This window comes from Embiotoca jacksoni, unplaced genomic scaffold, assembly GCF_022577435.1.
Source record: "Embiotoca jacksoni isolate LCO1_2020_lvr unplaced genomic scaffold, fEmbJac1.0.p SCAF_6, whole genome shotgun sequence".
NCBI lineage: Eukaryota > Metazoa > Chordata > Actinopteri > Embiotocidae > Embiotoca > Embiotoca jacksoni.
The window spans coordinates 16,544,270-16,559,409 of record NW_027185414.1 but is presented as its reverse complement, the minus strand read 5'-3'; the positions used below and the strand labels follow the sequence as shown (position 1 = coordinate 16,559,409).

The following is a 15,140-nucleotide window of genomic DNA, read 5'->3' as shown; positions in this document are numbered from 1 at the left end:
AGGAGTACTCGCATGCTTAGACGGCCGCGGTGATAAGAAAGAGTGTTACACAGTCAGGGACAAACAGGAAGAAAGTGGGAGAGCAGCAAACCGCACATTATCTTTTGTTTGGATGTAAATGCCTGTGTAGTACAGATGTGAAGAAATGGCTTCTATCATTAACAAGTGAAGCACTTTTGACTTTGAAAGAGAGGCAGAGGAGGAGGAGGGGGGAAAGAGAGAGCAGACGTACTGTAGAGAGCAGCTGTTTCTGTGTTTATGAGCAAAGGAGCTCGGTCTTTGAAGGTAACCCAGAGCAGTGCAGCAATGCTAGAGTGTGTGGAAGTCTGGCTAATAGGACGGCTAGGTGAGCAGCTGGATGGAGGCAGTGGTGAACAGAGGGACAGATGGACAGATAGGGTTGATAATGCAGTCAGCAGCAGTGAATGGGAGGGCTGGCTCTGGGGCCCCTGGGCCTGGAGTACCCACACCCACACTTACACAAGATAGACTGGGATTGTGTGCGTATATGCCAAAGAGAAACTGAGAGAGAAGGACGAAATTCTTTTTTAAAAATTTTTTTTATTATAAATTTAATATATATATATATATATATATACAGCAGTTATAAGATAGAGACACAGAGCAAAGCAAGAGGAAGGAGGAGGGGTTCGAGCAGAGCAGGTTGGGTGCCAGCATGATGAGACAGATGTTGAGCCATACTGGAAAGCATCGGCACAGTGCACCAGGACGCGCCTTCCTCCACTCTTGACATCTGGGTCTAGCCTGGGTCAGCCTGCATGGTCGCCCTGGGCAATGAGCCTGTACAAGCCTTGTGGCAAACGGGGCTGGCGCTGTGCTGCCTTTTAAATGGTGTGGTGCACTGAAGCACAGTTAATGCCCTCATATTCAGTCCAGTGCTCAGTGCCCATGCCAGGCAGAGGTGAATGAGACACTGACAAACAGACACAAAGAGATGAAGAGTCTGTCTAAGACAGTGTGGCCATTAGATCATTCTTACCACATATAAAGGAAGAAGTTGGTGCTGTAAAGTGTTGTGGTTTCAAGGCATTTTTTTTCTGTCTTTATGTTTATGCTTTTGCAGGCCACAGTTGTACATGTGCAATGTACCGATACTGCTGGCAGCTACAAATCTGACAAATATCTGCCACTGTATTTGTTGGCACATATTGCTATGCTGGCACTCTGCCTTTATTTAAAAAAAAACAAAAGAAATGGAGTTTTTTTTTTTTTTCATCAGAGAAGGCATATGCTCCGGTGTGTGCAGAAGGACAAATTCCTATAATTGATTTTTTTTTGTGTTATGTTTATTGAGCTATAGTATCAGCTTTTATCATTTCACCAAACAAACAGAGGCTGCCCATCTTGATTGCATATCATACTTGTGAGATGTCTAACATCATCAGCAGTGTGTGTAATCTCAGTTTAATGTCGCAGGCTGCAAAGTGAACCTCCCCGTTTAACCTGTGCTGCCTCCAAGGGCTTGTTTTTAATTACCAGAGGCTAACAGGCTGACCTTGGGCGTGTTGCTCTCACTTTGAATCTATGCTTGCTGAGATCTGCTTCGCTCTACTGGGAAACGAGGAATGATGGGGTCAGAAGAAAGACCTTCTCATTTATGTGTTGTTTCAGCATTAAGAAATCGTACCATTTACACATACTGTATAATGTTACGAGTACGTTGAACGAGCACATTTCTAATAATGGCAAATGACATGTAGTTGGTTCTGCCTTCAAGCTAAGAGAAAACATAATATTCAGGCATATATTTATATTTTGCCAGTTTACAACCTCAATAGCCATGATGTTAATTTTGCTATTTTCTTCCATCATACTGACCTGCGCTATTGCTTTTCAAAAACAGACTTATTATAAAGTCCTAGAAGGTGTGTGTCTGATCAAATAAAGAGAAGCAACAAGTGTTTAAGAGTGTAGAGGAGGAAAATGAAGAAAAACAGAAGGGTCCCGAGCTACACCAAGGCTTTCACCTACTCCTCCAGTTCCCCAGAGTTGGAGCTTTGACTTTCAGCCTGACCCTCATTACCATGAACCTTTTGCTGCCCCCACCTGGCAAGTAGATATGAAGAAGGGGCTATTAGATGTGAGAAAGTCAACTGAGGGAAGCTGGCAGATGTCTTCTGCTTAGGGAGACCAGCCTTGGCAGAAAGCATCATCCCTCTGACACCCCACAGCTCATTATACTGACAACTTCCTGTACTGTTTTACGAGGTTGTTGTTTCTAACTTAAGGAAGTTTCCAGTTTCCAAACAATTCTGTAATCCACTATAAATTCACGGGTTTTGTTTAGTTAATTTTTTTACGTAAATAAAACTGTCTAAAATGCAAAGCAAAAGCTTCCAGACTTCACACATTGAACACAGACATTTTTCCAATTGTCCTTGGAAAGTGTACAGAGTAACACAACTTTCATCCATATTTCCCCTTGATTGTATTTATTGTTCTTTGGCTCTTGGAGTGTTCCTGGTTACACGGGTAACCATTGCTTCTCACCCCATGGCACTGACCTGCTAATCAGTGTTGGCATCCCGACTGTGTGCAATTTGAGGCAAAGTGTAATTATGTTATTTTTCCGGGAGAATAAAGTTCTTCCCACTCAAGGTCAGGGGCATGCCCATCAACAGGCCTGTTAGCAAACATCTGTCCAACAGACTCTTCCACTAGGACTCTTCCATGTAGCCTGGAGTGACAGGCAGTGAATGGAGACTCCTGTCGCTCTTTTTCTAACCCCACCACCCACCTCACCCACACACAGACACAGAGAGCCTTTACCACTGACATTAACTAAGTCTACCTCAGATGAGAAGAAAATAAAGGTAGGTCCGCTCCTGTGTCCGATCCTGTCGGAGACAAAAGGCTGTTTGTGAGGGAGGTGGAGGCAGTGCTATCATTGTGGGAACATAATCAGTCTGTCATTTCCGCTGCCTATGTGCTGTTGTTATCCCTAGGTCCCCTGGAAGAATGGACCTTTTGTACTGCCCTGTATGTGGCAACGAGAAAGTTTCTTACAGGAGCACATATGTGTTTATATCTGGAGATACGTGAATGGCCATAAAGTGCTTTGTTTGGCTTTAGCCTTCATTTAAACTGCCAAAGGTGAGGACAGTGGGGCCGCGTTGCTTTTTTTCCCCATCCACACAAATGAAGTCTGTATGTGGCCAGTCGAACCAGGAAATGAGACAAGGTTTGCTGATTGGCCAACGGAAGAGAAACTAGATTCTCCCTGACAGCACCATCTGACTGAATAACACAACAAGCCATAAGGGTTACCTAGTCTGACGACAGGAAGGCAGTGGGGGAGTTAGGGGAGCTATCTGTCTGATGAGGTGAGGTCTAAGGCTACGTGGAGTAACACATTTTCTCATTTTCTCAGACAGTAGCTCTATTTGACAGACCCCTGCCATTTGCAGCATAAGACAAAACCCAATTTCATCACATACCTGGTGGCCAATCAATGCAGACCAGGGACGGAAAGAAGTGTCAGCAGTCCGTGAGTGCTGAGCTCTGTAGGCACAGACAAAGAAGCACATCAATAATAATTTAGTTAACGTACTGTCATATTATTTAATTCAGGTTTTAATGATATAAAAAAAGTAAATGCCTAACTTGATGTCACGACATTAACCTGTAACTTTATCCAGGATAAAAAATAAATTATTGTCTATAATTTGAATCCATCAGACAATTATCAATCGGTGGCTCACTTTTTTCTTTTCTTTTTTAAATACTTCCAACCTCTCATCTATTCAACCACTGATTCCACATAATCAGTCCAGTGGTGTAATTTAATTTGAGCTTTCAGAGTTCAGCCCTGTCTGAGGCACAACTGTTGGTGAGCACTCATTTGAACCACACTCTCGTGTGGTAACGTCACCAGCAGTTGGAAACCTCACTGATTTAACACCAAGGAAAATAAAAGTGATTACATCAGTGTTCTTTGTACAGGTTTCTAAGCCTTAATAATGCGTGTGTTTAACATATTCTGTGATGGCAGTCCAACAGAGGTTGGGTGTGGAGTGGGACCGTCTCATAAGGCTGCATGGAGACAAATCACAGGCCAGAAACTTCAATAGGAAGTTGTGTCGATCGAGAGAAATGAGAGATCTTTGCTAACACACTTGCATCCAGTCGGCAAACTTTTCTCTGTGATGAGTGGAAAATAGGGGCTCCAAGTATTTTGAATGAATGCCATCTCTGTGTGGTTTTTAAGACTGCTGTCTCTCTCTGGGTTCAGCCTTTGAAATACAGTTAAGACCTTTGATGGAGGTTCTCTGCCAGCCTCATGGAAAGAGAGGAAAGACGTAAAAGAGAGAGAGGGGGAGATGAAGGCAGACACAGAAGCAGAGAGAGTTCTAGGGAGAGGAAAAGACAGAATATAAAACTTTGAATGTTTTCTGGATTTGGATGTTAACGCCTTGCGGGTTTCTCTACCTCCCTGCAGCAACTGTATGCCGCCCAGCTTGCCAGCATGCAGGTTTCTCCTGGAGCCAAGATGCCTCCTCTCCCCCAGCCCCTCAATGCAAGTGGGCCCATTTCTCCCTCATCTCTGAAGAATGACAAGAGTTCCTCCAGCCCCATCACTCAAGTCAAGGTACAACCCTCAACTCCTTCATGCAGTCCCCCCACCAGCCCAGGCCTTGAGTGGCACTTGACCTAGCATCGCCTAGCCGGTGTTGTCTGAATAAACCAGCACCTACAATGTTCACTACTTCAGTGTTACAGCCGGCCGGTGGTGAGCCCAGCCTCTAACAGGCCATCAATCTCTGGGGCTTTAACAAGGCCCTCTCTCTTAACCAGAACTCTGTGGACATGGTTGCTATAGCTATGGCAGCTCCAAGCCAGTAATTTGTGAAACACATGTATTTTTTTTTTCTTTTTTCACAATGAAACATCTTTTCTTCTTCTTTTTTTGTACCCAAAATGGAACAAAACCATTACAACACTGCTATGCAACTGCTCACAAAAGTGAAGCAAAAGGTAGAAAAGAACTTTTTTCCGCCTTGTAAACAAACCAAATGCAGGAAGTGTTTTCAGCTGCTGTATGGCATGACTCCACGAGACCTCCATGCAAAGGAAAAGGCCACATACATCATTGCCACTCACTAAGGCCATAATCAGAAACATACGGCCATTTGAAGTAGTTTAGCTTAATAATATCACAATGGAGAAGGACCATAAATCATGTCTTGAAATAGTAAGGAAGCACTCCAAGCTCTCTGGTCTCACACACACACACACACACACACACACACACACACACACACACACACACACACACACACACACACATTCAGGTCCCCCGCCTCCTGGAATTTCCATCAAACTAACTCGACACTAATTTCATCATGCGAGTACAATTTTCTGTTTATCAGAGTAGATGGAAGTCAATTAGGCCGATATTAATACAACACCAATTCAAGTCAAAATATTACAAATACTGCCAAATATCCCAACTTTAAATGAAATGAATCATACGTAACTAAATGGATGGCAAACACATACTGGCATCCTCCCATCTCTGTCCACAGTCCAGAGGAATCAGATTGCCTTCAGTTTTGTTTGTCTGTTTTCAGCTTCACTGCATGACAAACTGTTATTGGCACAGCAATAACAAGGCCTTGGGGCAGTCTATGCTTCAGCCATATGTTTGGACAAGGAGACACTTGGGCTTTGAAAAATACTGTTAACGACAGCATGAGCCTTAATCTGATTTAGAGAGACTGCTGTGTACACAGGGCGATCTATTTGGTGCAAAGTGACATTTTTCTCCAGGGAGGCAAATGTTTGAATTGTTTCTATTCATAATCACTTTGTATTTATTGTATTTAAACAATTGCATATTGATTTTGCTGAATCTTACAAGGGCTGTTTGTGCACTCTCTTGGGATGTTTAAGGTGATAAAATAAATAAATATGCGCTGATGATATTTTACTTTTATTACATTGAACTCTAACGATATACATAGATTTATCCCAGTCCCATTAGATAACATGTTGAGAATGACAATGTGGAGAATATTGCTCTTCATCTCTCATCACTTACTGGTCTAAAGGATGAAACCAGATCAGCAAATACAGCCCCAGACAAATGCATCCTCTTCTGACTTCATCTGAAAACCACGCTACATATCGTATTTTTGTGGAATAGGCATATCAAAGCATATGATAAAAACCAAGTATGCACAAATGAGGAATGAAATTATAAAACAAGTTAATGAAGTAGATAATGTAAGTCGACATCTGATGAATGGAACAGCTGTCTTTGATCATTGGCACCGCCGTTATCTGGTCATTATTTATTCTTCGAACCAGAGTGCAGACACAGAGAGTAGGGAGGAGGAGAGGGAGAACAGATGAAGATGTACAGAGAGACAGAATCTGCCTTAATTAGTGTGAACAAAGGCGCTGGGCAACTGTGAGGAAGATCGCAGTGGCACAGCTCCTGAGGAGAGGGGAGGAGAGGAGAGGAGAGGAGAGGAGAGGAGAGGAGAGGAGAGGAGAGGAGAGGAGAGGAGAGGAGAGGAGAAGAGAGGAGAAGAGAGGAGAGGAGAGGAGAGGAGAGGAGAGGAGAGGAGAGGAGAGGAGAGGAGAGGAGAGGAGTCGAGTCAGGGAGGAGGTGTGGGTCAGGATAGGGATCCTATAATTAACCAGAAACAGAGGAGAACTGTGCTGTCTGGGAATCCAGAGCTCCTCTGAAAGGAGGAGGTGGAGGGAACCCATTCACATCTGTCTTCTCTCATACTCCTATCTCTGCTGCTGTAGGAGGAGGGAACACAGCCTCTCAACCTGTCTGCTCGGCCAAAGACGACAGAACTGCTCAAGTCTCCTACATCCCCGACACAAAACCTGTTCTCCGGCCTTAAAAGCAGCCCCAACAGCTTCATGGGCAAGGGTGGTATCCCCAGCCCACTTGGAGGAGGCCTAGGCCGAGGTTCATCTCTGGGTAAGACGTCAAAGTGTCTCCACCTCAAACATGAATACAGATCTACTTTATTTCGGTACTACACATGTCACAAATAAATGGCAATGTCATCATGATGTGAGAAGTTGTTTTTCTTTTTTGGCACTGTGAGTTCTGGCAGACTAATTTCGCTCCGCTGTCTGTGCACACAGATATTCTGTCCAGCCTAAACTCGACCGCGTTGTTTGGGGACCAGGACACAGTGATGAAGGCCATCCAGGAGGCTCGGAAAATGAGGGAGCAGATCCAGAGGGAACAGCTGCAGCATCACCAGCAGGGCATGGAGGCAAAGCTGTCTGCCCTCAGTTCAGTGGGCCTCAACAACTGCAGAGTTGACAAGGTGAGGACTAGTGTCATAGTCTGTCTCTCCTTTATCCTTCATTCATGTCTTCTCTGTTGCAAGGTTTTTCCATAAAGCAAAAAAAAAAAAAAAAAATAGCACTTGAGCACAAAAGTGTTGAGCTCTCCATGCAAGTAGTGGAGGAAAGAAAGTATTCAAGAAAGTGGAACATGGTGATTTTGATACACAAGTAATTCTTAAGACTAGTAATTTTCTTTAATCCACGTCCAGGGTGGTCGTATTGATAAGAGCTGGCATAGTTTAGTGTGTACATGATATATTTACTCAAATTAGCATGAATATGTTTGTGTGTGCGTGTTAAGAGGCGTCTGCGTTGTTGATGTTGGTGTGAGGGCCGTGACAGGCCATGGCAGTGCCCGGTGTGGGTTAAGAAGACTCTGAAGTCTTTGCCCAATTAAAGCCGACTTGCAGGCCTCTCCGTCCCCTGACACGGGATGGGGCTGCTTTGTACCAGGAGCACACACTCCCAGGGATTCCCTTTAAAAATATCTTCAATCGATGAGTCAATCAAGGAAAGAAAAAAGCTGTCCTCCTCTCTTCAGCTTGATGCCATGTTGCCAGTTGGCTGTGAGGAGCAGGCAGAAACTGGGAGCGATGCTCATTAATATTTCAGCACCTGACACTTTCAACCAACAGCCTCAACTAGGTCAATGTATATGTAAAAAAGTCAATGAATATCTATTTTGATTTCCCTCTAATTTGGTGTTTGGAAGAGATCACTGTCTATGCAGGTGGCAATCAACTATGCTTTTACTGAAGTGAAGTAAATAAATTGGTGCAGCCCACAGAGAGGACAGAGAGGGAGCATCTCCTGCACTTACCCCCTCACAAGCCTGAACAAAAAAGGTCTTTACAATAAGGAATCAACCCATAATCTCATTTTTGTACTGAGAAACAGCTGTCATAACTGTCCCTAAATTTACACACATCACTTAGCACCAAAATCACTTATAAGCTATATTTAATCCTTTTTTGGGGGGGCTTTCTTTGTTTAGTTACAACATGCGTGAGGCTTTTAGCATGAGCACGCAGGCACCCTTTTATCATTCTCTGTCACAGGAGCTGGTGCAGCTGCCACCCTGCCTAACAACTAAGGTGAGCCTGTGGCCAACCAAGCAGTGAAATCTGCCAGGACATGAAAGCAGTAACAATGCCATTCTCTACAGGCAGCACACACCTACAGCTACATTGTCCTTAGTAGGTGGAGCTGAACACCTTTTTACTCTCTGTTTAGTCTTTTGTACGATTTTGTTTTGTTTGCTCAGAATTTTGGACTCAACCTACATTCAACCAAAGTAATCATCTCAGAGCAGAAGAATGACTTTTTTTCCCTAAAAAGATCTGATGCTTAAAAGAGTCAGTCGCTCCTCACCTGTAATCTACTTTTTGTCTGTTTTCCACCTGTGGAGAGAGCATGTGTTTTTAAGGGATTGAGAAAGAAACAGTGTGTGTGTGTGTGTGTGTGTGTGTGTGTGTGTGTGTGTGTGTGTGTGTGTGTGTGTGTGTGTGGAGGGGCGGCAGGCATGATAAGTATATGTAAAGTAGTTATAAAAGGGCCATACATTGAAATCCTATTTAAGAAATGAGCACAATAGTCAGATTACAGTATTGACAACACAAAAAAGAAACACCACATAATAATTACAGTTATTTGATGTCATTGAGACCCAACATACATACCTGTATTGTGTTTCTCGCAAAGAACTGATCTCCTTCATTGAAAAAGGATCACCTCGGGTAGTAATGTTTCTGTTTTCATTACAAAATCAGTCTTGCTGAAAGACACCTTAACCGAGCTCATGCCTGACTCTCTGGCCTGTACAAATCACAGTGAGATATTGTCACCTCGTAGTTTCAGTGACACTGATCCTATTAGGACGGTGTGAAATTAGAGGCGAGCTTTATCAAGTCAGCTAAAAGAATTGCCCCATCATCTTCATCCTTTGGCTGCAATAAAGAACAGTCAGTTGTAATTCAGCGGTGAGTCGAGAGGGAAGGAGAGAGCCTTTTGCTGATACAACAAGCCAACGGACTAGAAAGGTTTGAATGGCCCAGATAAAAGCTTTCACTTTGGTCAGTTTCAGAATATTAATATTTTAAGGAAGCGCCTCACCTGACATAAATATGGTGTGGTCTTTAATAGCTCCCCTCCCAGTCTCTTGTTTGGAAGTTTATCATAGTGAGAGCTTGCATGAAGAAGATTCTAGAAAGGTAACATAAATGGGATTAAGGAGAGGTTAAGATCATTCAGTGTGGCTGTTAGAGGGGGATATTAAATATTGATTTATCCCACTGTAATGACCGGGCAGAGGAGTGGGTCTAAGTGCTGCTTACAGATGGATCAATTCATCTTTTCATACAAAGTGTAGCTGAACAGTACAATGCAATCCTCCCTAACCTTTATCACTATGACTCTGTCTCTGTCTCTCTCTCTCTCTCTCTCTCTCCCTTCCTGGCCATTGACCTCAGAGGACATGGTGTAGATCAGACTCTCTGTTCTACAGTATACAAGCCTTTAACCTGAGGACACGTAAAATATTCATTCTTTACAGGAGCGGATTTTCCTGCCTGTCTTTTTATTTGTCTGATTTTACTATATCCCATCAGTACAATAAAACCTTTTATAACCCTTATGCAATTTGCCTTTTTGAAATATTTATCTAAAGGTATTATTGTCTGCAGAGGGCAATTACTTTGTTCCATTATTTACCATCTCCTCCTCACACAGTGGAAGCTTTTACCTAGAATGCACCAGTTTGCCTACAGTCATATACAGTACATCTGAACCCATTTGTAACCATTTGAATTGTTTCCCTCTATTATGCATTGTAGCTATAACTGGACATGCTGTTTTTCAGGGTCACGGGTGAATAAATATCAAGCGTCTGTGTCTCTATGTTTCCACTCAGATGGTGCATGCAGAGGCTCAACTATGTTGCTGTCTTGTCAGCAACATTTATGGTCTATTGGGATATATGGCCAGTAGGCCAGGGATGAAGCACTTTCAGCAAGAACATTTTTACTGGCTCAGCACAAAAAACAATCATATTACAGACATTTAAGCAATGTATTTTCATTCATTGTTTGAATTCCACTACCATATTTTTCTGAAAAATAATGAGACGCAAGATAAATATTTCCTAACGGTAATTAGTCCCGCTTTATCCAGATTGTATTCAGACAGTAAAGCTAAGTGATGTAAATTTGACATAATTAAAATAGCCAAAAACTAAATGAAAAAGGCTAAATTTATGCAGAATGTAAGTATGTTCATCTGTCTGTCACTAAAAAAAAAAGTGGTCAGATGTAGCCAAGTGGCTGCATTGCCAGCACACCTAATGAGTACAGCACGGCCTTGTTGCAGACATCAATAGTGTAATCGTCTGTAAACTGTAAGTTGCCTGTTAATGAGTAGCTGAATTTGTCTTACTCAGAAAGCACAGACAAACAAGTAGAGTGCTAATTCAATTTTCAGCCTCAGCAATTGTTCCTCTGGAACAAAAACATTTCAAACTTCCAGCCTCCATCAGTTACGTATTTCCCAGACTGATGCCTAGTGTGACTGTAAAGTTGTCATATTTTAGAGCAGTCATCTTGTTACATCTGCAGCCTATTGGCACCGCAGCTGTTGAGGAACCCTGATTAGTCAGGTATGACAGATTTCTACAATGTTGCATCAATTTATCTTGCTTTAGTTTCAATAAACTGCAGCATATGTGATGTCCTGGAGGTTATCTGAGATAAAATATATTCCTCTGCTGACATGTCCCTAACTGGAATCAAAAGGGGAAAGGTCAGTGTATTAACCTATTGAACTGCCCTTTCTGCCCCACAACACCTCCTCTCCTCAGTATTGATGACTACAATTGTCCATTTCCCGTATCCCAAAGCTCAGCCTGTAAATATTCAAATGGAGCTTACACTGGTGCTCCACAAAATCCAGACTCCTAACCTATTGGTTATAGTGGGTATACCATTCCCCCCCCGTGTGTGTGTGTGTGTGTGTGTGTGTGTGTGTGTGTGTGTGTGTGTGTGTGTGTGTGTGTGTGTGTTGTGTGTGTGTTGTGTGTGTGTGTGTGTATGCATACATGCACATGTAAGTGTGTGCGTATGTGATGCCAGGGCTCTATTCAGGCAAAGCCCTCACAAAGACTTTGAATATAATCTTGTCTGGTTTGCAGCCCTGGAAGCAATTTTCTGCTCCTTTTCGACTGCTGTCTTGGAAATTGCAAACCAAGGCATTTTGGCTGCAATGTAAATCCTTGGCATACAAGGGTTTGCCCATCCAAATTAGATTATGCTCAGCTCCCAGACACTGGCTGTAGCCAGCAAGTGCTATTGTGAAGATTGCTTACATTAATGCTTTGTCCAATTGTTCACGTTTGCCAAAAGAATAAAAATAATGTACGACTCTGGATAAAATGTCCCTGTGCATGTGTGTGTGCCCGTGTGTGTCTGCGGGCTCCTGTCCCAGGTCAAGTCTTTTGCGCTCTCGCCTCCTCCCCAGAAAGACATCAAGCTTGCATCTTGGTAGGGTCATTTGGCGGTGGTGGCTCCATTATTTTCTACAGTTGTCATTTAACATGGTGAATTTCTGGCCTGCTACAGCTGCTCAGAAATGCTGCTGGCCCCGGTGGCCGAGACCTGTGATGCCGCACTTACCACAAAGCACCTACAACAAAGGGCGAGGAAAAGAAAAGGCTACAAAGGACCATTTATAGTCTACGGTATTGTTGCAGTAGAAACATAATGGCTCCGGTGTCCAAAAAGTCTTGAGGTTTTGTCCATATGTGAAAGCGGTTTTGGTAGTGCTGCAGTTTCTAACACATTGCTGTTTGCAACCTGGAGGGTTTGATAAGGCCGGAGGTTTTAGTCCAACTTAACAGTCCCAGGAGGACCCAGTGAACAGTTCTGGATCATTGAGGATTGGTAACCCGTAAAAGTACATGATGTCAACACAAATGATCTCAGCAGTGTGGTGAAGAAACTGAACACTGCATGTCACAAATGTGTCACTGCCCTGAGATGGCTACATTATAAACTCCAATCATTTGAGTTTAATTAAAGGATCAAAAATGATCACAAAATGTTCCAAAGTAGACCCACAACACTAGAGAAGAAATTCAAGTGTTTAGACTAACTGCACCTTTCAAATTAGCAGCATGGGGTCACGTTTAGTTTAGTTTCCCTCCAACAAAAAATAAGTGATCTTGAACATTGACAACATATTTTATTTAATCAAAAACAAAGAACAATTATACAACAAGTAGTTCCGACCCAGCGATCTGATTGGTCAACAGCACATTTGGAACGTGCTTAAATCACCATTAAGCTCATCACTAGAAATATCACTCCGCCTTCTCAATGGGAACATAGAATTGGAATTGAATTTTATATAATTTGCAGTATAATGTTGTTTTACTTGTAATCAGGTCTCTTTTGGTCCTTTTTGGTCGCTCCGAGCACCCGTACCGTAACACCACAGATAGTCGCGCACTTAAAGCGATAGCAGAGGCTGGCTTGACCGGTTTGGTTTTGACACGAGACGGTGCTAAAATGTTAAAAATCCATCGATATGTTTTTTCGGCGGATTTCTTAGTTATAACCAGATTGAGCGAGTTTGAGAAACCATCTCTACAAACCAATAAAACGGACAAGATCTCATCTCTGTTGCTAGGGTCGTTGCTAAGGGTCAGAGTACTTCCTGGAGCGGTAAACATTGCACACATTACACTCACTCCTACTGACGCGACTGTTTGTTTTCCAGTTGTTAGTCATCCCCATGTGTTGCCATGGAAACAGATCACGCTCACAACAAGTTTTATATTTTGAGAGTAAATTGCCCCACAATGTGACTGCATTTACATTACCTATTTTTATTTAGATGGTAACTTGTTGTACTTGTATTCGCAATATTGCATTGGCACAAAGGCCAGACAACATTAGCTCAGAGTGTTTCTTTTAATTTAATGAAAGGCCTTTCTTACCTCCATTTAAACAAATGAGCTGATGCCCTGGCAGAACAAACTGGACTGGAATAGCTAGCCATCTCTGCTCTGTGTGATGTTGAGTACGACTACTAGCTATAGAACAGATGCCAGCCTTTTGTGGCTGCTACTGTTGATTCGGCTGCTGCCTGCATTAGCCTTAGCAAAGGGACAGCTATGGGTAAAATGAGAGCAACAGTCTGCTTGAAAGGAACTGTGGGTTTACCGCATGGCTGGATGTACTTAACATTTAAACGGTTCAAAAATTGCAAAAAACTACTGGAAAGCTGCAGACTTATAAATAACGTTACAACTGGTTACAATAAAAATACAAAACAGATGAGGCGCTGAGCTGTGAGAGGCTGTAGCTACATTGAAGTGCAGTCTTTGTCTCCATCAGGGCTGGGACAGATTGTTGAGGGGTTTAGTCTGAGACCCTCAGAGTCTTCACTCAAGAGCTGCAGACTACAGTGGTGACTGACACTTGATACACAAAGCGCTGTATTGTGGGCCAAACCACTGCCTTCAATTTGCCATATACCAGGTGTGTGATATAACTAGAGCCAGTTCAGTGCATTATCAAATATAAGTGGCTGTTTAGGGTCTTGCAGCTGTTAAAGGTTCCAAACATTAAATTTTAAACATATGTGTTCATATTCCTTCCAATAAAAAGAAAATGGAAGAGATTTTAGTTTGAATAGTTTAAAGATCTCAAAGTGCAGCAGCTATTGCTGTCAGGTTTCACAGAAAGAGCTGAACTTGCCATTTACTGTAAATACATACATTTATGGCAAAAAAAAAAAAATAATAACCAAGGTATTATATGACTATAAGTTAGAAAATTGTATTTTTTTTTTGGAAGGAATATAATAGATCCTCCTTGCCAGATGTCCAAAAGAAATAAAGCAGTTTTCTATTAAAACCGGCAGGGCGGAGCGTTTGTCTCCCCCTACTGCTAGTGAGAGTAATTACAATTCTGACGACAGCGCTTGCGTCATAAGTTCCGCCATAGCCTACTCTGTCGCGACTGTTGCGTCTGTAAAACTATTCGCAGTTGATACATTCAGTCTGATAACATTTGGAAAGTCTAGAAAAGCTGCATCATCGATTTATTTTATCCTGATTCAAGTTAGCATTGGCTAAATCGTCAGAAGTCTGTGGCGGCCATGCTCTGCACTTAGAGCATGGCCAGTTTGCAGTTTCATCCAGCCAGTGCGGAAATGTTAAAGCAGACAACAAATGTAAAATCTGTGTATGCTGTGAAATAGACAGAGATTTATCGGGCAGCGATAGGTCAGTATTGTGCGAATTCCTTTTTCAAAGGCTTGAACAGACGTTTATTTACATTTAAAAGTCACACATTATGGCTTTAAATAGCTGTTCTGATGTCAAAATATTTTGGGAAGCAAACAAGCCGTTTTCATGTGTACCTGTATAATCTGCTTTACCTCATCACCTTTTCAACATGAAGTCACAGAACTTTGTTTTCAAAATTGCGCAAAAATCGATTGGTAATTTCCGGAATTATTTTACTAAAAAAATGACCTATTCGATGGTCGTTTAACAAACAGCAAAATAAACTAAAAGAAATGTTTGGTCCAAAGGCTTTTAATTAAGGTTCGTCAAGGCATTACCAACATATAGGACTGAGAAAAAGTCCTATAAAAACAGGTTCAGTTGAGGCTCTCTTGCCTTGGTTGACCTCTTTCATTAGAACAGCAACAAACTTCTATAGATTCTGTCGGTTGAGACGTTTTTCTTTTCACGTTCAAACTTAACCCAACAAACTTAGCTGACTCATAAAACTGTACAC

At 42.3% G+C, this 15,140-nt stretch overlaps 1 protein-coding gene across 4 annotated transcripts in view; it reads left to right on the top strand.

Moving 5' to 3' along the window:
- sox6 (SRY-box transcription factor 6) overlaps nucleotides 1-15,140 on the top strand; it is a 136,484-nt gene that overhangs the window by 103,436 nt on the left and 17,908 nt on the right. For all 4 annotated transcript variants that reach the window (XM_069173461.1, XM_069173463.1, XM_069173462.1 and 1 more), the window contains 3 exons: nucleotides 4,460-4,609; nucleotides 6,781-6,961; nucleotides 7,132-7,319. In XM_069173461.1, coding sequence (XP_069029562.1) covers nucleotides 4,460-4,609; nucleotides 6,781-6,961; nucleotides 7,132-7,319 — 519 coding nt within the window. The remainder of the gene's footprint in view (nucleotides 1-4,459; nucleotides 4,610-6,780; nucleotides 6,962-7,131; nucleotides 7,320-15,140) is intronic.